This window comes from Cetorhinus maximus, chromosome 4, assembly GCF_964194155.1.
Source record: "Cetorhinus maximus chromosome 4, sCetMax3.hap1.1, whole genome shotgun sequence".
Lineage (NCBI taxonomy): Eukaryota > Metazoa > Chordata > Chondrichthyes > Lamniformes > Cetorhinidae > Cetorhinus > Cetorhinus maximus.
The window spans coordinates 170042235-170066034 of record NC_135882.1 but is presented as its reverse complement, the minus strand read 5'-3'; the positions used below and the strand labels follow the sequence as shown (position 1 = coordinate 170066034).

At 43.3% G+C, this 23800-nt stretch overlaps 2 protein-coding genes across 2 annotated transcripts in view; both read left to right on the top strand.

The window, feature by feature from the left end:
• The window catches only part of pop1 (POP1 homolog, ribonuclease P/MRP subunit), a 77014-nt gene extending 73961 nt beyond the window's left edge, over positions 1-3053 (top strand). The window contains exon 16 of the mRNA XM_078541107.1: positions 1759-3053. Within this exon, the coding sequence (XP_078397233.1) occupies positions 1759-2410 (652 nt within the window). The 3' untranslated portion in view covers positions 2411-3053. The remainder of the gene's footprint in view (positions 1-1758) is intronic.
• LOC144680024 (uncharacterized) overlaps positions 1-3730 on the top strand; it is a 147638-nt gene extending 143908 nt beyond the window's left edge. Inside the window, exon 5 of the transcript XR_013576475.1 lies at positions 3720-3730. The gene's annotated coding sequence lies outside the window, so the exon portion shown is untranslated. The remainder of the gene's footprint in view (positions 1-3719) is intronic.
• The last annotated feature ends 20070 nt before the right edge of the window (positions 3731-23800 follow it).

Genomic DNA, 23800 nt, shown 5'->3' with positions numbered 1-23800 from the left:
GCAGCCCATCACCACCTTAAACATTCATTCTCTCCACCACCGACACACAGTGGCAGCAGTGTGTACCATCTACAAGACGCACTGCAGCAACTCACCAAGGCTCTTTCGACAGCACCTTGCAAACCCACCTCTACCACCTAGGAGGATGAGGACAGCTAATGCATAGGAACGCCACCACCTGTAAGTTCCCCTCCTCATCACACTCCATCCTGACTTGGAAATATATCACTCTTCCTTCACTCACTGGATCAAAATCTGGAACTCCCTTCCTGACAGCATTGTGGGTGTACCGACACCACATGGACTACAGCCATTTAAAAAGTGGCTCACCACCACCACCTTGAGGACAATTAGGGATAGGCAATAAATGTGGCCAGCAAAGCCCACATCCCTTGAATCAATAATAAAATTGTTTTTCACAATTTGGACCTGAATGTCCTTTGTCCCTTGTCCTACTCTGTTTAAGTTCAAGTTATTGCTCTACACACACAACTTTAAAATAATTTTCCCGATGACTGACTCTTTTCAATACTGTTGGGTGAGTGTAACATGGTACAGGGTAGAGTATCAGCAGCAGAATAGAAACATAGCAAATAGGAGCAGGAGTAGGTCATTCAGCCCTTTGAGCCTGCTCCACCATTCATTATGATCAAGGCTGATTATCCAACTCAATAGCCTGCTCCTGCTTTCTCCCCATATCCTTTGATCCCTTTCACCCCAAGAGCTATATCTAACTCCTTCTTGAAAACATACAATGTTTTGGCCTCAACTACTTAAATTCCACAGGCTCACCAATCTCTGGGCGAAGAAATTTCTCCTCATCTCAGCCCTAATTGGTCTACCCCGTATCCTCAAACTCCCCCGCCATCGGGAACATCCTTCCTACCCTGTCTAGTCCAGTTAGAATTTTATAGGTTTCTATCAGATCCCCCCTCTTCTGAACTCCAATGAATATAATCCTAACCGACACAATCTCTCCTCATTTGTCAGTCCTGCCATCCCAGGAATCAGTCTGGTAAACCTTCGCTGCACTCCCTCTATAGCAAGAACATCTTTCCTCAGATAAGGAAACCAAACTGCGCGCAGTATTCCAGGTGTGGTCTCACCAAAACCCTGTATAATTGCAGCAAGATATCCCTGCTCCTGTACTCGAATCCTCTCGTTATGAAGGCCAACAAACCATTTGCCACCTTTACCGCCTGCTGCACCTGCATGCTTACCTTCAGCGACTGAAGTACGAGGACACCCAGGTCTCGTTGCACATTTCCCCCCTCTCAATTTATAGCCAATGTTTTGAGGAAGGGTTAATGATTTTGAAAGGGACAGTACCCATGGAGAGGGAACTGTCTGCAATGTTAAGAAGGAGAGTTGGGTGATCAGTTTAGTGAAAAGGGTTCAAGAAAGCAGGCAGTGGGTTTGTGGGTAAAATCAGCTTGGGGAGAGCATGAGGCATGGTAGAAGAGAAACTGGAGTAGGAAATGGGGGTCAGGGCTAGGGGAGGTTTGGCTTGGTCAGAGGATGGGGGAAGGTACAGCAGAGTTCCAGTTTTAGTGACAAAGAATTCCATCAGTTGCCCACAGTTGCAGGGTGTGGAGGGGGCGTGGAAGCAGAGCGAAAATCAATGGTCAGCAGTGGAGAAAAATAGCTTTCCAACGTAAAATGTATATAAGCACGCGATGTATTTAGAGCCGTTTGTTCTATTGATTCTAGAAATAGGCAAGATATTGTGGACATGAAGGCTTTTCTGTTGTGTTACAGGAGCAGGAAGTTGCTGAAGCAGATATCCACATGGTGTCGGCCTACATCCAGCAGGGGTCAGCAGACTCAACGATACAGAGGGTCTGCACAGGTGCAGATGACAACAGACACTGTAAAGTCCATCATCTGTTCCTATCCCCGGTTCCTTATCTGGGTCAGGCTGTCTTTACTGAGAAAAGGCAGTCCTGTTGCCAATGCGACCATTTGTGTTCCTTCCAAAGAGGATCTTCAGCTTTTGGTGTCGGATCCTAATTGTTCAGGCCCTCAAGAACCAAAGCACAGGGACCCGTTCAAACACAAGTGCAAAGCCTTGAAGAGCAAGAAGAAAAGGGCTTTGTCCCAGGATCTAGAAACTGCTGCTGGAGATTTGGGAATAAAACCAGTTTCAAGTTGTGGAGTGGATTTAATTCGAGGGTTATGGCCTGACCAGCCACAAAATGTGATGTCCCATTGCTCCAGACTAACAATTGGCTATGTCAGCAAAGGGGATTTTTCACTGACTGTGGGCTGTGGAGAAGCACTGGGATTTGTGAGTTTATTGGGACTTTTGCATATGGTGTCCAGTCAGCCAGCAGAGAGACGTGGCCTTGCACTTGTAAGGAGTCCAGCCTCAATGCAGTATCGATTCGCTAAGATAAATGTTGAGGTATAAATTTCAGAGAGTTTGATTTAAAACAATATTTGAAATAAAGCCTGCATGATGCTAAATGTTTACATTGCCTTTCAAAAGGCCAGAGTTTTTTTTTTAATAACTGGTACAATCCTGTTACAAAAGCGAAATACTGCAGATGTTGAAAATCTGAAATCAAAACAGGCAAAGCTGGAAATGCTCAGCAGGTCTGGCAGCAACTGTGAAGAGGGAAACAAGAGTTAGTGTTTCCAGTTGGTAGTGTTTCTTTGAAACAGTGAATTCTGCATGGATGCTGCCTGACCTGAGTATTTCCAGCTTTTTCTGTTTTCATTTTGGTAAAATCCAGTTTTGGATTTGAATTCTGGTGATGATGAATTGAAGAATCTAGAATTAGATCCATTTCAAAGATGTCTAGAACTGACCAGTTTATTTTTATTTGCCGCTCATATTTATGCTGTACTTACAGGACAATGTTCCTGAAGAAGGCAATTTCCAATAGTGGTCATCGTCAATAGATGAGTTTCAGTGTAACTGCAGCATATAATTGACGTTAACACAAACATTGGCATAATTGTAATCATTGTGGAGGATTACTGAACAGGAAATCAGCCCTTCAACGTCAAACAGAATTTGTCATGAGCTTAATTAAAAACAATTAATCTGCTGAGAATGGTCTGTTTTTTTTTAATGGTTGTGTTCAATTTTTTTAAGTCTGCAGGAGTCCCTCAGAGTAGTGTCCTAGGCCCAACCATCTTCAGCTGCTTCATCAATGACCTTCCTTCCATCATAAGGTCAGAAGTGGGGATGTTCGCTGATGATTGCACAATGTTCACCATTCACCCCTCCTCAGATACTAAAGCAAATCATGTCCAAATGTAGCAAGACCAGGCTTGGGCTGACAAGTGGCAAGTAACATTTGTGCCAGGCAATAAGCATTTCCAACAGAGTCAAGCCATCTCCCCTTGACATTCAAAGGCATTTCCATCGGTAAATCCCCCACTATCAACATCCGGGATGCTACCAGTGACCAGAAACTGGATTGGACCAGCCATATAAATACTGTAGCTACAAGAGCAAGTCAGAGGCTAGGAATTCTGCGGCAAGGAACTCACCTCCTGATTCCCCAAAGCCTGTCCACCATCTACAAAGCACAAGTCAGGAATGTGATGGAACATTCTCCATCTGCCTGGGTGAGTACAGCTCCAACAGCACTTAAGCTCGACACCGTCCAAGACAAAGCAGCCCACTTGACTGGTACCCCATCCACCACCTTCAACATTCACTCCCTCCACCGCTGATGCACAATGGAAGCAGAATGTACCATCTACAGCTTGCCAAGCCTCTTTCGACAAACTTGTCCTCCTACATGGTAATGATTGCAAGGGCAGCAGATCATGGAAGCACCATCACCCACAAGTTCCTCTCCAAGCCACACGCCATCCTGACTTGGATCTATACCCCCATTCCTTCACTGTAGCTGGGTCAAAGTCCTGGAACTTCCTAACAGCACTGTGGCTGAACCTACAACACATGGACTGCAGCAGTTCAAGAAGGCAGTTCACCACCACCACCTCAAGGCCAATTTGGGATGCACAATAATTGCTGACCCAGCCAGTGACACACTCATCCCATGAGCGAATTTTAAAAAAACATTGTTGATCTGCATTTGCTATATGTCTCTCTTCTTCCCCACCCCTGCCCCCCACCCTCCGAACCCATTCATGCCATCGTACGATTTGTATTCTTTCTCACTTTACAATGCCTTTAATATGGTTTCTTCAGCAAATGTCTATAGTTCCATGCCCAAGTCACATCGACATGCTGACACACTTTCAACAGCTTGCCTTATATACATTTTAACAATTTGAAGGAAATATAATTTAACCCTCTGCCCTTTTTCTGCCTCATCCCTAACAATGGCAGCACTTCGCATCGGGCTTGTCCCAGTGACCAGAACTAGACGCAGTACGTTAGGCTAACAGTACTCACCATTATAACATGGTAAACCAGACAACAACTTCTGACATGCACGAATGCTCAGTTAAACATGCAAGTCTGGAAGTTACTGTCCTTGACAATTGATTCACCATTGCAATAATCGCAACAATGTGAACTTGCGGTGCCTGACCACTTGCTCCTTTCTAAAAGTGGCTAAAAATGTTAGGGCAGGAGTATTCAGGAATGGGTGAGTTTTTATAACAGCGTAATAACTACTGCCGAACAATCTCTCAGGCCCTGAATGTTTACTTTTACAAGTGTGGAGTCTCATTTGCTTAAAATATTGTTGGAGATGTAAAATTACCTTGTACTTTTTTGCCTGAATTATCTCTTTTATTCCCATCTGCATTTCCCAATCTTTATTTCACTTCTCTACATTATTTAAATCTAATTTATATTTCTTGCTTTATACTTATTGGTTTTGACTCTACCTGTCTTCACGAGAACTTTTCAATCTAACCCTTCTCAACTGCATCCTATGGAGGTGCAGGGTACTAACTTCCAGATCTGTATGTTTAACTGTATTTGTACATGCCAGAAATTACTGTCTAGTTTAACCAGTTTATAATAGCGAATACTGTTTTTTTTTCGTCTGCTCACAGAAGCTCTGTAGAAAGTGCTAACAGATGCTAGGCCCCTTAGAGAATGAAGCTGGAGAAATAATGGGGAGCTAGGAAATGGCAGAGGAGTTGAATAAATACTTTGCATCATTCTTCACAGTAGAAGGCACTAATAGCATACCAAAAATACTAAATAATCACGGGGCAAAAGGCGGTAGGGAAATAAACACAATAACTATCGCTAGAGAGGGAAACTAATGGGGCTAAAGGCCGATAAGTCATCTGGACCTGATGTGTTGCATCCTAGGATATTAAAGGAAATAGCTGCAGAGATAGTGAATGCACTGGTAGTAATCTTCAAAGAATCCTTAGATTCTGGATAAGTCCCAGAGGATTGGAAAACTGCCAATGTAACACCCTTATTCAAAAAGGGAGGGAGACAAGAAACAGGTAACTATAGGGCAGTTAGCTTAACATCTGTCATTGGGAAAATGTTGGAGCCTATTATAAAGGCTGTAATAGCAGAGCATTTAGAAATACATAATCTAATCAAGCAGAGTCAGCATGGCTTCATGAAGGAGAAATCATGCCTGACAAATTTATTAGAATTATTTGAGGAGGTAACAATCAGGATAGATAAAGGGGAAGCAGCAGATGTAATATATTTGGATTTCCAAAAGGTGTTTGGTAAGGTACCACACATAAGGCTACATAATAAGATAAGAGCCCACGGTGTTGGGGGCAGTATAATAGCATGGATAGAGAACTGGCTAACTAAGACACAACAGAGAGTTGGGATACGGGGGGCGTTTTCAGGATGGCAACCTGTAACTAGTGGAGTGCCACAGGGATCAGTGCTAGGGCCACAATTATTTACAATATATATTAATGACTTGGATGAGGGAAATGAATATATTATCGCCAAGTTTGCGGATGACACAAAGGTAGGTGGGAAGGCAAGTGGTGAGGATGACACAAAGAGTCGACAGAGGGATATAGACAGGTTAAGTGAGTGGGTCAAACTGTGGCAGATGGAATATAATGTTGGAAAGTGTGAGATTATGCACTTTGGCAGTAAGAATAGAGGAGCTGAATATTATTTAAATGGAAAAAGACTGAAGAAAGCTGCAGCACAAAGGGATTTGGGGGACCTTATGCATGAATCCCAAAAAGCTAGCTTACAAGTTCAGATAATAGGTAAGGCAAATGGAATGTTGGCCTTTACTTCAAAGGGAATGGAATATAAAAATAGGGAAGTCTTGCAGAAATTATACAAGGCAATAGTTGGACCACACATAGAATACTGTGAACTGCACTCCACTAGTTACAGGTTGCCATCTTGAAAATGCCCCCCCGTATCCCAACTCTGTTGTCTCTTAGTTAGCCAGTTCTCTATCCATGCTATTATACTGCCCCCAGTTCCCCTTATCTAAGGAAAAATATACTGGCATTGGAGGCAGTCCAGATAAGGTTCACTAGGTTGATCCCGGGCATGAAAGGATTTTCTTATGAGGAGAGGTTGAGTCAGTACTCATTGGAGTTTAGAAGAATGAGAGGCGACCTTTTGGAAACATATAAGATTCTTAGGGGGCTTGACAGGGTAGATGCTGAGAGGTTGTTTCCCCTTGTGGGAGAGGCTAGGACCAGAGGGCATAATCACAGAGTAATGGGGCGCCCATTTAAAACAGAGATGAGGAGGAATTTCTTTTGAGGGTAGTCAACCTGTGGAATTCTATACCGTAGAGGCCGGGTCGTTAAGTATATTCAAGGTTGAGATAGACAGATTTTTAATCAGTAAGGGAATAAAGGGTTATGGGGAAAAGGCAGGAAAGTGAAGCTGAAGATTATCAGATCAACCATGATCTCATTGAATGGCAGAGCAGACTCAATGGGCCGAATGGCCTACTTCTGCTCTTACATCTTTTGGTCTTATAGATCTCGACTCCACTCTAAAGCTCAAGAAACCCTGGGCACCTATCAGTAAGATGAACAGCAAGCATCAGTGGTCAAAAAAATAATGGAATCCTTACTGAAGGAGAGAATAGAACATCCAAAAATGAGAAAAATAAGGAAGAGCAAGGATTTCAAAAGGGAAAATTTTGCTTGCCCAACCTTACTGAATTTTTTTTGAAGAGGTAACAGAGTAGACAATGGTAATGCAGTCGATGTAATTTATTTGGCATTTCAAAAGGCCTTTTGATAAGGGTGCCCCATTACAGGCTAACGAATAAGGTCAGAGAACGTGAAGTCAGGGCAAATAGAATGGATTAAGATCCCCGTAGACACTCATAACTTTTTTTAAAAAAGGATATGAATTTTCCAGTGACCTATCCAAAGGAATAGCTTGACAACATTTCAAGTTTTAAGACCTTTACTGTAACAAACCAACTAGAATCAACAGTGACTAAACATAATTTAGGCAACTAATACCCTAAACCACAGAAAAAGTATCCCAGGTAGCCTCAACACCAAAAACCCACACCATATTTATGCATTACTGTGCATTCTCTGCTAAAAAACATAGCCTTGTATTTGAAGTCCCAAATGTCTCCCAGCAATTCAACAGCCTCTCTTCTCCCTGATTCACCCGGCTGCATCTTCCAGTGTTCTTTTAAACACAATCCCTTCACTCAAATTCCTGGCATAGCAATACCTGCTTTTGGTCTGACTGACTTTGAGTCTGCAGCAGTGAGGTCAGCTGCCTTTTCCTATGTGTCTCGGTGTCATAACTCACATGAATTTAAATAAGTTTCAATTCCGTCTCCATAATAAGCAGGTCACATGGGGTTTGTGTCCAGGCAGAATTAGATCACATGCCCCTCACCTTTACTCTATTTTACCTTGAATTAAAGGAGACAGTTTAAACATAACTATCTTATCGCAGTCGTAACACTGGCTTCAAGACAGAAAGCAGTGAGTTGAAAGGGTAATTATGGAGTGGCAGAAAGTGGGAAGTGGCACTCCACAAGGATCAGTCCTGGGACTACTGCTGTTCACAATTTACATTAACAGTTTGAACTTTGGAATCAAAAAACACCATTTCCAAATTTATGGATGACACCAAGTTTTGGGGAGCGGGATGGTTGGGTCATATAGTCAATGCTGTAGAGGACTGCAACAAAGTACCAGACTATTAATAAACTTGCAGAATGGGAAAATAATTAGCAAATGAAGTTCAACAGGGATAAATGTGAGGTAGTACATTCTGGTCGGAAGCATAGGGAGGTCACTTATTGTTTGGAAGGGGCAAGTTAGGTGGAGTGGAGGAGCAAAGGGATCTCTGAGTGCAAATGCATCAATCACTAAACGTTGTACCATAGGTTACAAGGCCCATAAAAAAACAAAGCAAGCACTAGGTTTTATTTCTACAGGGATAGAATTGAAAAGTAGGGAAGTTGTGCTAAACCTCTGTCGAACCTTGGTTAGACTGCACTCGGTCACTACATGTAGCTCTGGTTGCCATGTTATCAACAGGATATAGGGGAGCTGGTGAGGGTTCAGAAAAGATTTGTGAGGATGATACCAGAAATGCAATGGTATACATATCAGGAAGGGATTGACTTGGGGGAGGGAGGGAACATGACTTGTTGCAAATGAAACGCCAGAAGTTGAGGGGAAGGGTGAGAGTAGTGTCTGGATACGGCTGTGACAGAGGGTAAGTAGCAGCTCAGTCGAGATTGAGATTTTCTTGTTGCTGATATTTCCAGTATCACCCCACTCCCCACTCAATTATTGCTCGTTGATAGCAGTAAGAGGAGATGGGGCAGGATTTGTATTTATATATTTCTGTCCATATAGCCACCTCATAAACCTAGAACAAAATAAAAACAGAATTAACTGGAAAAACTCAGCAAGTCTGGCAGCATCGGCGGAGAAGAAATCAGTCAACGTTTCGAGCCCTCATGGCCCTTCGGCAGAACTGAAGCATAGTTTCAACAAGGGAGAAATATAAATTGGTTTGAAAACCAATTTATATTTCTCCCTTGTTGAAACTATGCTGCAGTTCTGCCGAAGGGCCATGGAGGCTCGAAACGTTGACTGATTTCTTCTCCGCCGATGCTGCCAGACTTGCTGAGTTTTTCCAGGTAATTCTGTTTTTATTTTGTTTTGGATTTCCAGCATCCGCAGTAGCTTTTAGCTTTTTGTTTTTATCATAAACCTAGAATCTGCTCCTAACGCTTCACTGTCTTTCCTTGGTGTCAGTTCCATCGATGTCTCCCTGAATATGCTCAACCAGAGTTGGCAACCCTACAAGTGAGTATTCCATCACTCCTGCTGAACTTATATGCTAGCTTTTTGTGATTCATGCACAAGGACCCCCAAATCACTCTGTGCTGCAGCTTTCTGCAGTCTTTCTCCATTTAAATAATATTCAGCTCCTCTACTCTTCCTGCCAAAGAGCATAACCTCACATTTTCCCACATTATATTCTATCAGTCAAGTTTTTGCCCACTCACTTAACCTGTCTATATCCCTCTGTAGACTCTTTGCGTCATCCTCACCATTTGCCTTCCCATGTATATTTGTGTCATCTGCAAACTTTGGGCAGAATCTTCGGTTCGGCGAGCAGGGGTGGGGCCTGCTCGCCAAGGTGTAAGATGACGCGTGGTGACGTCGGGCGTGCGTCCCAGCGTCATTGTGCGTCATTCAGATTTTCAGTTCGGTGAATGTGCACCTGCTGAGCTGTCAAAGGCCTTTTAAGGCCAGTTAACTATCAATGAAAGCAATAAACTGAGCTGCACATCCAACCTTAAGGTTGACGGGGGGGGCAGGCGAAGAGCCCAGGCGGCCTTCACATTTTTTCTTGGAACCTCGTCCATGGGCAGGATGAGGTTTCATGAAGGTTTTTAAAGTTTTGTAAAAATTTCTAATAAAATTTATAGACATGTCTCAAAGTTTTTTTTTCCCCTTTATTAAATTTTTTTGAACTTAAACTGATCTCTGTGCCTCAGGGAGATTTCTGCGCTCTTTCACGCGAAAGAGTACAGGCCCCGACTCAGGCAAACCCCTCCCCCTGCCCGCACAGGGAGCCCTCAGCGCTTTCGGGCACGCGTCATGCTGGACGGGCCTTAATTAGCCCATCCTCGTAAAATGGCGGCGCCCAGCAGATCACGGGCGGCGATCAGCTGCACGCAGGCCCACCCACGCCGGCTCCCACCCAACACCCCCGACGGGAAGAAAATTGTCCCCTTGGTGGTAGAACATTCACTTCCTGATGAGGCAGCTGAAGATGGTTTGATGTAGGAAAGCACCCTTAGGAACTCCTGCAGCAGCGTCTTGGGATTGGGATGATTGTCTTCCAACAACCCACACCCATCTTCCTTTGTGCTAGGTATGACTTCAACCAGTGAAGAGTTTCCCCCAATTGCCATTGACTCCAGTTCTGCTGGTGAAGACATTTCTCCTTGTCTCAGCCTGAATTGACCATCTCCTTATCCTGAGACTATGACGCTTAATTCTAAACTCTCTAACTGGGGAAAACAGCTTCTCGGCGTCTAGCATGTCAAGCCCTCTATGAGTTGAATACTTTCCAATGAGGTCCTTTACTCCAATCTGTCCTCGTAGGACAACCCTCTCATCTAAAAATCAATCCAGTGGACATTTGTTGCACTCCCTCTAAGCTAAGCATGTCCTTCTTTAGGTACTGAGACCAAAACACTGCACCGTATTCCAGGTGTGGTTTCACCAAAGCCCTGTACAATTGCAGCAAGATTTCCTGACTTTTGTACTCCAACCCCTTGCAGTAAAGACCAACGTAGCACTTGACTTCCTGATGGCTTACGGAACCTGCGTGCTATATTACTTTTTTGTGTACAAGGGCACCCAACAGTCTCCCACCATTTTGCAAAGGTTTTTAACAGAGAGGTCAGTAGTGTAAATGTGGAAGTGAATATCAGTTCGAGTTATTTCTAAGATTTCCAGCTGCAAGGTCAGAAAACTCTGTGGGGAAGTGGGAAATCATCAACTCTGGATTTCAGTGCTTAACACTGTGTTGCTTCAGAGAAATGACAGCGAACGCTGACAATTTCAGCATCATTACAACCACAGTTGCCTGTGCTCTCCTCACCCTTTTTTTGTTTCCACCAATCTTTGCATCATCAGCAAACCTGCGGACGTTACACTCGGTCCCTTCGTGTAAGTCGTTTTTATAGAAACCTGAGCTGTTTCCAGCCTCACTTACCGAAATCTTTGTTAAAAGTTTAAACCTCTTCAGTATTTTTGAACTGGTTTGTAAATGCGGCCCATTAGAGGGCACTAGAGCTTCAGTAAATGTATCCTGTATTCTCCGTTCTCCAAGCATCCCTGAAGAGGTCAAACGCCTCTGACTCATGGGAGTCCCTGGCCTGTGACAGACCAAAATGCTGAAAGTTCATTTGGGAAGGCACCGAGCACATCAAGAGACTCCGTCAGGAACATGAAAGGGCAACTTTGAGGCACCGGGAAGAGCATGCAAACCTCCAAGCGACTCATCTGCCCAACCCCTCAAATACCACCTGCCCCATATGTGGCAGAGTCTGCAGATCAGGCATTGGCTTTATCACCCATTCCTGAACCCATCAAACCGGAGTTAAAGCAAGTCATCCTCGACCCCAAGGGCCTGCCTAAGAGAATAGGTGTTATTCCCTACATTACAACAGTACTTCATTGACTGTCAAGTGCTTTGGGACATTAGGTGGTCGTGAAAGGCGTTATATAAATGCAAGCCTTTTTTTTAATCATCAATTACGTGTCCGTGTGACTTTCATTTCCAGGCATAAAAGAAAGTTTCGCATTTATGTAGCACCTTTCCTGAATTCAGGACACCCAAAGTGCTTTCTGGTCAATTGTAGTCACTATGGACTAATGATCTCTGAGTGAAGAAATAAAAAACTATTAAAGCATAGACTGAAATGGATTTAACACTCAAGGAAAGCATTAAGTGAACCCTAAAACCTCATCAAATTACAAATCCTTGGCTTGGTTTCCAGCTGAGGCTAGAATCCCCCATTTGACAATATTTTGTCTCTACTCTGAATTGTTGAGCCAATTGTGGTTCAATCAGACAACACGAGTGTTTACACTGGAAAATAACACTCTCCTTTCCTGTTGCCAGCTTTTAAAATAAGTATAAAGAGGTCGCTCTTAATGGTCTTGTTTCATGTTCAACAGCTCATTTTGGGCTAAAATTGCTTTGTTTTTGCAAGCAACTCTTGACGATCATTTATCCCAGTTTAAACAGAAACAAGATGAAAATTATTTCCATTATGGTATTTATTTAATCTGTCGTGCAAATTGCACTTAAGGAGGACATCAGCCTGACTGCTACATTCAATGGAAGTACAAAGGAACATCACTGAAAAAGTATTGTCATCTGCATGATGTAGATTATTTTAAGAAACAAAGAATTTGCACTTGTCCTGTGTCTTACATAACGACCTCAGGACATATATCTACCTTATATCCTCTTTTGGAGTGTAGTCAGCCTTGTGTAATGTGAGAAGCATAGCAGCCAATTTGCACACAGCAAGCTCCCAGAAACCCACACTGTGAAAGCCAGTTCATTCGTTTTCAGATGTTGGTTCAGGAATAAAAATTGTGCAGGGCAACTTCCCTGTTCTTCTTTGAAACAGGGTCTTTTCTGTCCATTTGAGAGGGCAGACAGGGCTTTGGTTTAAGGGTTCATCTGGCAGGCAGCACCTCTGCCAATGCAACGCTCCCTCAGTACTGGCACTGGAGTGTCAGCCTAGATTTTGTGCTCAGGTCTCTGGGGTAAAACTCAAAACTCCTCTGTGTCAGAAGGCAGGAGTTTTACTAAGTGAGGTGCGGCTGACAGCCTGAATATACTGTTAAATGGGAAGAAGCGCTATTGTAATGATAAACCAAAAGTACAATATGAGGGCTGTTTGTGGGATTCTGTTGCAGGCTGACAATGATGGCCACAGTCTAAATTTAGGATCCTTGTGCATATATTTAAATCGGGGCCTTACGTTGTTGTCAGGGTCCAAACTTCCCCACTGACCTTCACTCAGTGGACCTTGCAGGTACAGCAGACAAATGCGTAATTCCAAAGGACCACTGGAGACTGCGTATTGGCATGGTGACACGTGTTTGTGGCATGGTGACACGTGTTTGTGGCATGGTGACACGTGTTTGTGGCATGGTGACACGTGTTTGTGGCATGGTGACACGTGTTGGTGGCATGGTGACACGTGTTTGTGGCATGGTGACATGTGTTTGTTTACCAATTTGTCTGGCTGGGCAAGGAGAATTCCTCTCAAAAATTGAGATGCCCACCGCCCATTCCTCCACTACCTTATTCCCCACCCCACACCCGACAACGCCCGGCTTGTCTGTACAGAAGTGCCACTGGATTTCCTCGATCCTGTGATCACTGAGGTGCCTCTTGCCTGCACCCATTTTGAGCTGGCAGCTCAGCTATTTTATCGAAACGCGAACCAATAACTAAAATTGATCAGGCCCCCTGCCAGTAACAATCTGGGCAGTGCCTGCAATCTGAGAAAAGTCCAAAACTGCCAGTTGTCCTCTGATCTCTTGCCCAAATGTCTATTTGAGTAGTCGATTGGTAAAACAGTACCTGAATATTGCTGAAAAGAGAGGCAAGTTGTCGACGTTTTTTTGTCTTACACTCATTATAGCGAATGCAAGAATACCAAATTTCAAACTATCACAACAATTTATACCAAGAGAAAAGGCCCCCCTTGCTCCCTCCCCCTCTACCCCCCTCCCTCCCTCCTGTAGCATAAATTGTGATCGTCTGAAATTTGGCATTTTTGTGTTTGTCCTGATGGGTGAAAGATGAAAAGCATCAGCAGATGTCTCTCTCTTCAGCAATATTCAAGTCTATATCATATGGAGGGTGACTGAACCAGCAACTGATCGCAGGCCACACAACATGGCCAACACCCCACCTGGTTCTGCCCTTGATGAGAGTCCACACACATGCTCTTGTGGGCTCTGAGTTGCAAGCATGAGTGAGACGAAGCCTGGTTGCTTGAATTGGGTGATGCTGAGGCCAAAATTGTAGTACCCAGTTTGAAGCTTGCTAAATCTGCGCCAGCTAGGAATAAGACCCCAAATCGAACGGCCTGCATGATTTAGCTACACGCAACCCTTATCGGTTAAATTATTTGGGGAACACAGCGATTTGAGTATTTTTAAGTAGTCAATTTTTCCATTTACTTGTGTCTTGTGATGTCGAAGGGCTATGGCTAAAGTCTTTGAAAACGTCATCTGTGGAAAATGAGACTTCAGAACTCAAACAATCATCCTGCCCATCTTGGCTCCATTTAGTATTTTGACTTGGCAAAAGATGACAACTGTAGGAGATAGTGATCTGAATGTAATGAAATAATTGAGAACACATTTGTGAACATGTTTGCGCAGAATGTTAAGATTTTATTTTTTTATACGGTTCGCAGATGTTCTCAGCTTTCATGATACTTGTATTTCTTTTGTCTTTTCAGGTCCCCACTTCTCATCTGTGCGAGTGAAGATTCCCGGTGAAAGATCAGTTGCTCTATCCATTCCGTTTAATGTGTTTTGTGAAATGGCTGATATTCTCTCATTTCCTATCGCTTTAGCAGATTGAATGTCAGTGGATAGCCTTGAAACGAAAGCTTGTGCATCCAAGTCTTGAGCACCAAATCTAGCCTGACACGTTCAGTGCAGTGGGAGTGCGGCACCATCAGGGGGTGCTGCTTTCGGATAAGATGTTAAACCGAGGCCCCGTCTGCCTCTCGGTGGATGCAAAAGATCCCACGGCATTATTTCAAAGAAGAGCAGGGGAGTTCTTCCCGGGGCTCCGGCCAATAGTTATCCCTCAACCCACTTCACTGAAACAGATTATTTTGTCATTTATGTGGGAGCTTGCCGTGTGCAAATTTACTGTAAGGATTTTGCCATATTACAACAGTGACTACATTTCACCAAGTTACTTTGTTGGTTGCTAAGAACTTTCGAACATTCTGATGTTGTAAAAGAAGCTATATAAATGGAAGTTTGTTTTTTTTAAAATTCATTTTCATTTTATGGGATGTGGGCGTCATTGGCTAGGCCAGCATTTACTGCCCATCTCTAATTGCCCTTGAGAAGGTGGTGGTGAGCTGCCTTCTTGAACCGCTGCAGCCCATGTGGTGTAGGTACACCCACAGTGCTGTTAGGAAGGGAGTTCAGGGATTTTGATCCAGTGACAGTGAAGGAATGGCAATATATTTCCAAGTCAGGATGGTGAGTGGCTTGGAGGGGAACTTGCAGGTGTTGGTGTTCTCATGCATCTTCTGCTCTTGTCCTTCTAGATGGAAGCGGTCATGGGTTTGGAAGGTGCTGTCAATGGAGCCTTGGTGAGTTTCTGCAGTGCATCTTGTAGATGGTACATACTGCTACCACTGTTTGTCAGCGGTGGAGAGAGTGAATGTTTGTGGATGTGGTGCCAATCAGGTGTCCTGAATGGTGTCAAGCTTCTTGAGTGTTGTGGGAGCTGCACTCATCCAGGCAAGTGGGGAGTATTCCATCACACTCCTGAATTATGGCTTGTAGATGGTGGACAGGCTTTGGGGACTCAGGAAGTGAGTTACTCGCTGCAGGATTCCTAGCCCCTGACCTGCTCTTGTAGCCACAGTATTTATATGGCTAGTCCAGTTCAATTTCTGGTCAATGGTAACCCCCAGTATGTTGATAGCGGGTGGATTCAGCGATGGTAATGCACTTGAATGTCAAGGGGCAATGGTTAGATTCTCTCTTGTTGGAGATGATCATTGCCTGATAATTGTGTGGCATGAGCACTACTTGCCACTTGTCAGTCCAAGCTTGGATATTGTTCCAGGTCTTGCTGCATTTGGGCATGGACTGCTTCAGTATCTGAGGGGGTCACAAATGGTTCTGAACATTGTGCAATCATCAGGGAACATCCCCATTTCTGACCTTATGAGGGAAGGAAGGTCATTGATGAAGCAGTTTACTGAATCAAGTTGAAGTCCACTGAATGGGAATTTTGTGTTCTACCGCTGAGGTTAACCCTGAAATCCCAACTTCTCTTTTTTCAGTTCTTTTCATTAACTTGAGAGCCACGATTAGAATCTCAGTATATTAGCTGCTCAATTATAATTCAATTTATCCCCTAGCACAGATTGAGGTGCATGTAGTTTATGCAGGGTTTTAATTTACATTAGCCATTTCTGATGAAATACGCCTCCAGTGCTGTATTGGAGGCTTTCATCGAGTTCACGTTTCTGGATAGTGAATTACTCAGTGAAAATCGAGTGCAAACTAAACACAAATTACTGGCTTGAGTGAAGAGTATTTTCTGGTTCAACCATTACTGCAGGGTGTGACTGAATTCTTTCCGCCTTGTTCCTTGATCTGATTTTTATATTGAAGTCCCTTTCCACAGATCATTCCACGCTAAGGATATTTTTGCGAGCGTGTCTGTTTGATCGGTTAATCCCTGACTCTGTCACATCGTGCTTTCTGGCCTCTCCAAATGCTGTTTTTAAGCCAATCAGCAGAAGATACACGGAAGTGCTCGGCCAATCCTTTTCCTCTTCCTTGGCATCTGCTCAGCTCCTCCTTCTAATGGGACAATTAGGATTGTACACCACAAAGGAAGGCCCTTCGGCCCTCATGTTTGTGCTGGCTCTTTTGAAAGAGCTATCCGATTAGCCATGGCTCTGAGGCAGAAGGTCATGTGTTCAAGCCCAATTCCCGGACTTGAGGGCAAAAAGTAGAGAAATTATGCTGATCCTGTATTGAACCTTGGTTAGGCCACACTTAGAGTATTACATTCAGTTTCTTTTTAATTATTTCGTGGGACATGGGCATCACTGGCTAGGCCAGCATTTATATTGCCTATCCATTATTGCCTTGAGAAGGTGATGGTCAGCCACCTTCTTGAACCACTGCAATTTAGCGGGAGGTAGTGGCATGGTGATAATGTCACCCAATTAGTAATCCAGATGCCCAGGCTAATGCTCTGGGCAGCTGGTGGAATTTAAATTCAGTTAATAAATCTGGAATTAAAAAGCTAGTCTCAGATATAGTGACCACAAAACTATCGTTGATAGTTGAAGGAAATCTGCCACCCTTACCTGGTCTGGCCTACATGTGACTCCAGACTCACAGCAATGTGGTTGACTCTTAAATGGCCTAACAAGCCACTCAGTTGTATCAAACAGCTACAAAGTCAACAAAATATTCGGGTATCCGTTTTATTTTTTTAAAAAAAGGAGATAGAGGCACTGGGGAATTTCTACAAGGATGATACTGGAGACGTGAAGTTTTATATATATATATATATATAATTAGGAAAGGATTGACAAGCAAGAAAAAAAAAAGCTAAGGGGTCACTAGTAGAGGTCTTTAAAATGTTAAAAGGCTTCGATAGAGTGATTACAGAGAGAATATTTCCTCTTGTGGGGACCATTCATAAAACACAGTCACCAAGAAATCCAATAGGGAATTAAAAAGAAACTTCTTTACCCAGAGATTGGTGAGAATGTGGAACTCGCTATCACAGGGAGTGGTTGAAGCAAATAGTATAGGTGTATTTAATGGTTAACCAAACCATTAAGGGGAAGCTAGACAAGCCTCTAAGGCAGAAGGGAGTAGAGGGTTAGGATGGTGGATTAGATGAGGAAAGATGGGAGGGGGTTCGAGTGAAGCATAAACACCAGCGTGGACTGGATGGGCTGAATGGCCTGTTTCTGTGCCGTATATTCTATGTAAAATTGGCTGCCACATTTCCTAATTACAAGAGTGACTGCACTTCAAAGATACATCATTGGGTGTGAAGCGCTTTGAGCAGGTGGTTGTGAAAGGTGCTTTATAAATGGAATCTTTCTTTTCACTCCCTCTTGCTCTTTCTGCTTAGCCCCGCAAATTGCATTACGAGTTTTCCTATGGTGAATTGTACAAGGGACACCAGCCTGAACTTTGTCAATCCTAGTTTTGCCATTGGCTCTTTCCCGGTTCGGTTAACCATTTTCATTCGTGAAATATAGATTGGGGTGACATTTAAATTGTTCCTTAGCAGAGGAGTCGGACTCAGAGAGCAGCAGCCTAAAGAAGTAATTGGTACATTTTCTGCTGCTCCATTCCTATGAAGAAATATTCACAACAATAGTCAGTTTGCTGTGAAAATATGGACAAATCGGTATGGCACATATAGGGTGAACTAACAACTTTCCTCGTCTAAATCCTAACCACTTTCATTTCTGCATGGCACTTGTCCACGTAGTTCTGGCAAGAGTTTAAAAGCTCACCTGGTGTATACTTGAGCCAATTTAAAATGTTTGCAACATGGCTTGTTCCTCAAGTGATTCATTTTCATTTCAGTCAGTATTAGTGTAGCCCTCCGGATTGCTCCTGACTCCATTTTAGTGTAAATGTCCTTACATTCCTTCATATCTGCTGGTTTCTGCTTTCTTGGCAGAAGTTCTGGACACCACACTTTGGGAAGAATGCAAGGGTCCTTGAGAGGGTGCAGAGGAGTTTTACCAGAATGGCTTCAAGAGTGGGGGCTGAGGGTGGGGGGTGGGGGGTGGAGCGGTGGAGGGGCAGGTTTAACAATAAGGTTTGGTTGGAGAAGCTGGGGTTGTTCTAATTGGAGCAAAGGGGATTGAGGGGAGATTTGGTAGAGGTGTAGAAGATTATGACAGGCTTAGATAAGGGAGACGAAGAAAAGCCGTTCCCATTAGCTGATGATACAAGTACGAGGGGACACAGATTGAGGGTTTTGGGCAAGAAATGCAGGGGGAATGTGTGGAAAACCTTTTTTAGCACAGTGAGTGACAATGACCTGGAGCCTGTTGCCTTCGAGGGTGGTGGAAGCAGACACAATCAATGATTTCAATCAGAAATTGCATGGCATTTGAAGGAAATTAACTTGCAGGACTACTAGGATAGAGCAGGGGAGTAGGACTCACTAGATTGCTCTGCGAGGAACCAGCATGGACCTGATGAGATGAATGGCCTCCTTCGGTGCTGTAATGACTCTATGACACGAAGTAATCCAGCAACAATACTGAGTGAGGGGGTGATACCAACTCCTACTCTGAAGTCGACCTGTTCCTGGCATAGGAAACAGAGCACTTTAATTTATCTTTTTTTCTAATTCATTCTTGGGAGTGTGAGCTTCACTGGCTGGGCCAGCATTTATTGGCATTCCCTAATTGCCCTTGATGGTGACCCAATTTCTTGAACAGCTGTAGTCCATATAATGAAGGTGTACAGTTATAGTACAGTTAGGGAGGGAGTTCCAGGATTCTGACACAGACACATTGAAAGAACAGCGGTATATTTCTAAATAAGGGGGGAAGGTGGCATAGTGGTGATGTCACTGGACTAGTAATCTAGGGACCTAGGCTTATAGCTCTGGGGATATGGGTTCAAATCCAACCAAGGGCAGCTGATGGAATTTAAGCTCAATGAATTCAATTAATAAAATCTGGAATTGAAAGCTAACCTCAGTAATGGCAACTGAGTGAAACTATCATCAATTGTCATAAAAACCCATCAGATTCACTAATGCCCTTTAGGGAAGGAAATCTGCTGTCCTTACCTGGCCTGGCCTACATGTGACTCCAGACCCACAGCAATGTGGTTGACTCATAACTTCCCTATGAAATGGCCTAGCAAGCCACTCAGTTCAAGGTCATGCAAACATACAAATAAGGCCACTCGGCCCCCTGAGCCTGCTCTGCCATTTAATAAGATCATGGCTGATCTGGTGGTAACTTCAAATCTGCACCCTCAATAACCTATCACCCCCTTGCTTACCAAGAATCTATCCACCTCTGCCTTAAAAATATTCAAAGACTCTACTTCCACCACCTTTTCAGGAAGACAGTTCCAAAGACTCACGACCCTCTGAGAGAAAAAGTTTCACCTCATCTCTGTTTTAAATGGGCGATCGCTTATTTTTAAACAGTGACCCCTAGTTCTAGATTCTCCCACAAGAAGAAACACCCTCTCCACATCCACCCTGTCAAGACCCCACAGGATTCTATACGTTTCAATCAAATTGTATCTTACTCTTCTAAACTCCAGCAGATATAAGCTTAGCCTATTCAACCTTTTCTCATAAGGCAACCTGCCCATTCCAGGTATTAGTCTGGTAAACCTTCTCTGAACTGCTTCCAATGCATTTACGTCCTTCCTTAAATGAGGTGACCAATACTTAACAGAGTACTCCAGATGTGGTCTCACTAGTGCACTGTATAACTGAAGCATAACCTCCCTACTTTTGTATTCAATTCCCCTCATAATAAATGATAACATTCTATTAGCTTTCCTAATTACTTGCTGTACCTGCATACTAGCATTTGTGACTCATGCACTAAGACACCCAGATCCCTCTGCATCTCAGAGCTCTGCCATTTCTTATCATTTGGATAGTATGCATCTCTTTTTGTAGCCTCCTTAAATCCTATTCACAAATTACTTTCCTACCTATCTTTGTGTCACCACCAAATTTGGCAACTATCCCATCCATCCCTTCATCCAAGTCATTTATATAAACTGTTAACAGTTGAGGTCCCACCACTCGTTACATCTTGCCAACCTGAAAAATACCAATTTATGCCTACTGTCTGTTTCCTGTTAGCCAGCCAATCTTCTATCCATTCCAATATATTACCCCCTATACCATGAGCTTTTATCTTACACAATAACATTTGATATGGCACTTTATCAAATCCCTTCTGGAAATCGTAAGCACAGCACATGTTACTTCCTCAAAGAACTCCAATAAGTTAGTTAAACATGATTTCTCTTTCACAAAACCATGTTGACTCTGCCTGATTACTTTGAACTTATCCAAGTGCCCTGCTATAGCCTCTTTAGTAACAGCTTCTAACATTTTCCCTATGACAGATGTTAAGCTAACTGGTCTGTAACTTCCCGCTTTCTGTCTCCCTCCCTTTTTGAATAATGGAGTTACATTTGCCATCTTCCGATCTAATGGGACCTTCCCCGAATCTAGGGAGTTTTGGAAAATTAAAACCAATGCATCAATTATCTCACTCGCCACTTCTTTTAAGGCCCTAGGATGAAGTCCATTAGGACTCAGGCACTTGTCAGCCCGCAGCTCCAACACTTTACTCAGTACCAATTATTTCTCTGGTGATTGTAATTTTTCTGAGTTTCTCTCTCCCTTCTATTTCGTGATGAATAGCTGCTTCTGGGATGTTACTTGTATCCTCTATAGTGAAGGCTGATGCAAAATACCTATTCAATTCATCTGCCATTTCCTTGTTTTCCATTATCACTTCCCCAGACTCACTTTCTATAGGACAAACACTCACTTTGTTTCCTCATTTCTTCTTAAAAATACTTATAAAAACTCTTACTATCTGTTTTTATATTTCTCGCTAGCTTTCTCTCGTACTCTAATTTTTCCCTCCTTTTTAATCTTTTAGTCATAGAAACATAGAAAATAGGAGCAGGAGTAGGTCATTCGGCCCTTCGAGCCTGCTCCGCCATTCAATATGTTCATGGCTGATCCTCTATCTCAGCGCCATAATCCCACGGTCTCCCCATTCCCCTTGATGCCTTTAGAGAACCTGAACCATGCTGGAACCGGTGTTCATACATCTCCTTTCATCAGCCCTATTGGTCACTTCATCAAAGAACGGAATCAGGTTAGTCAGGCTCGATTTACTTTGCTAGCTGACTCTTATATTAACCCATGCTTCTCCCAGTGAGAGTTAATCTAACCCTTGACAATGGTCTCTAGTATCTTTCCTATCCCAGATGTTAGATTGACTGGCCTGTAGTTACCAGATTTATTGTTTTCCTCTCTTTTGAACATATAACAGTTGCAATTCTGAAGAGGTTGAGGGAAGATTTGATAGAAGCGTACAAGGTTACGAAATGTTTGGATAAGGTGGACGAGGAAGAACTCTTCCCGTTAGATGATGATACAAGGGTTAGGGGACACAGATTTAAGGTTTTGGGCAAGACATACAGGGAGGATGTGAGGAAGAATTTTTTTACACAGTGATTGGTAATGACCTGGAACTCGCTGCCCACGAGGGGGGTGGAAGCGGAGATGATGAATGATTTCAAACGGAAATTGGATGGGCACTTGAAGGGAATAAACTTCCAGGGCTAGGAGGATAGAGCGAGGGAATAGGACTGACTGGATTGCTTTAGAGAGAGCAGGCATGAATTTGATGGGTGTCCTATGTCTGTGTTGCAATGTCTCAACATGTCAGTGTTCTTTCATAATATTTTTCTTCTCAAAAAATATTTCAAAGCAAAATATTACAATTTGTGGTAACAGAAGCGTTTTGGAAATATTTGCATTACTGATTTTTTATTTTGCTGCACTAGTAAGTGATCAAGTTTTGAATGCTGAGTCAAACTGTCAGCACATTCGTATGAACAAATTTGAACAAATTCTGAACCTACCACCTGTGTCTTGAAACAAAAACCCAGTGCGTTTATTTAGATAAAAACCATTTTATATTTTAAAATTAGTCACGGAACTGCTCATGGAGGGATCAAAACCATTTCCAAATCATCAGAGCTTTCTTTCTCAATAGCTCCAGCTGTGTTAATAATTGTAATTGAGGGTTACTGCAATTATCTCCAAGCCCCATTCAAATTGGGAAGGAACTGTCGGCCATACGCAAACTGAGCTGATCCCACTCTTTGTTTAATTTTAGATCACTCTTCTCTCCAGCACATGTGGGGTGGAGCTTGTACTGTGCCTTCTTTTTCCAGGTGATGTCTATGCCGCGTAGTCTGTGGCGTGCAGCGTGTAATGTGTGCAGAATCCAGTGCAGCAATCCATAAAGGCGTCTTTGGCAGCACCATGAGCTCTGCCACTTATGGGCAAGGGCAGCAGGTCCTTCCGGGTGTGAGAAAACCATCGCCTCCAAGTCACACACCGTCCTGACTTGGACGTACAGTCCTCCACTGTCACCGGGTCAAGATCCCGGAATCTCCTAATTAACAGTATTGTTGGAGCACCCTTGCCACGCAGACTGCAACGGTTCACAAAGGCAGCCGCCACCATCTTCTCAAGGGCAACTGGGTGTGGGTGGTAATTATTGGCCTTTCCTGGGATTCTGAAGAAGGATACAAGTGCTACTGTTGTACGTTGATGTTAAAATGCTCCCCTGTAAGTAATTTTCCTGGGTTTCTGCACAGTAAAAGCATATAAATGCTGCAAAGACTTGGAAACTGCATCTAATCCTATCATGTTAATAATGCTTGAAATAGAAGTGTAAATTTTAATCACCTGCACTTTCCTTCAGGCTCAGTTGATGACAGGAGCCAGTGTCTGTTGAGGAGTTTGGGCTCAGGGAGCTCGTACATGGCTCAATGACGCATGCTGGAAGAGATATTCATTCATACACAGGGCCCCATTCTCTGCAAACAAAAGGAATCTCTTCAAGCCTTGTACCTTTTTTTGAATCACCCAGGGGCTTGGGGAGTCCATAGTTCCCCATTGTTTTCTCCATAGCAACGCCTCAGCCAATCAGAGTCGGCTTGCCAACCAATCAGCTCTGAATTTATCCCTTTTCTCCCATAGTAAAAATTGTTGTGATTGTCGGAAATTTGGAAGTCTTGCATTTGCCCTGATGAGTGCAAGAATTATAAGGACCCCACAGCACAGAAGGAAGCCATTTGGCCTGACGTGTTTGTGTCAGTGTTTGAAAGAGCTATCCCAATTACTCCCACTTCCTTGCTCTTTCCCATTAGCCCTGCTTAAAGAATTTTGCTTAGAACATGTTTAGGGCATTATGCATAGCCCCAGTCCCCATATCACCAAAAAGATATAGAACCACTGGACAAAGTGCAAGAAGAGTCACAAAGTTAATGCCAGAAATTAAAGGTCATCGACTGTCCC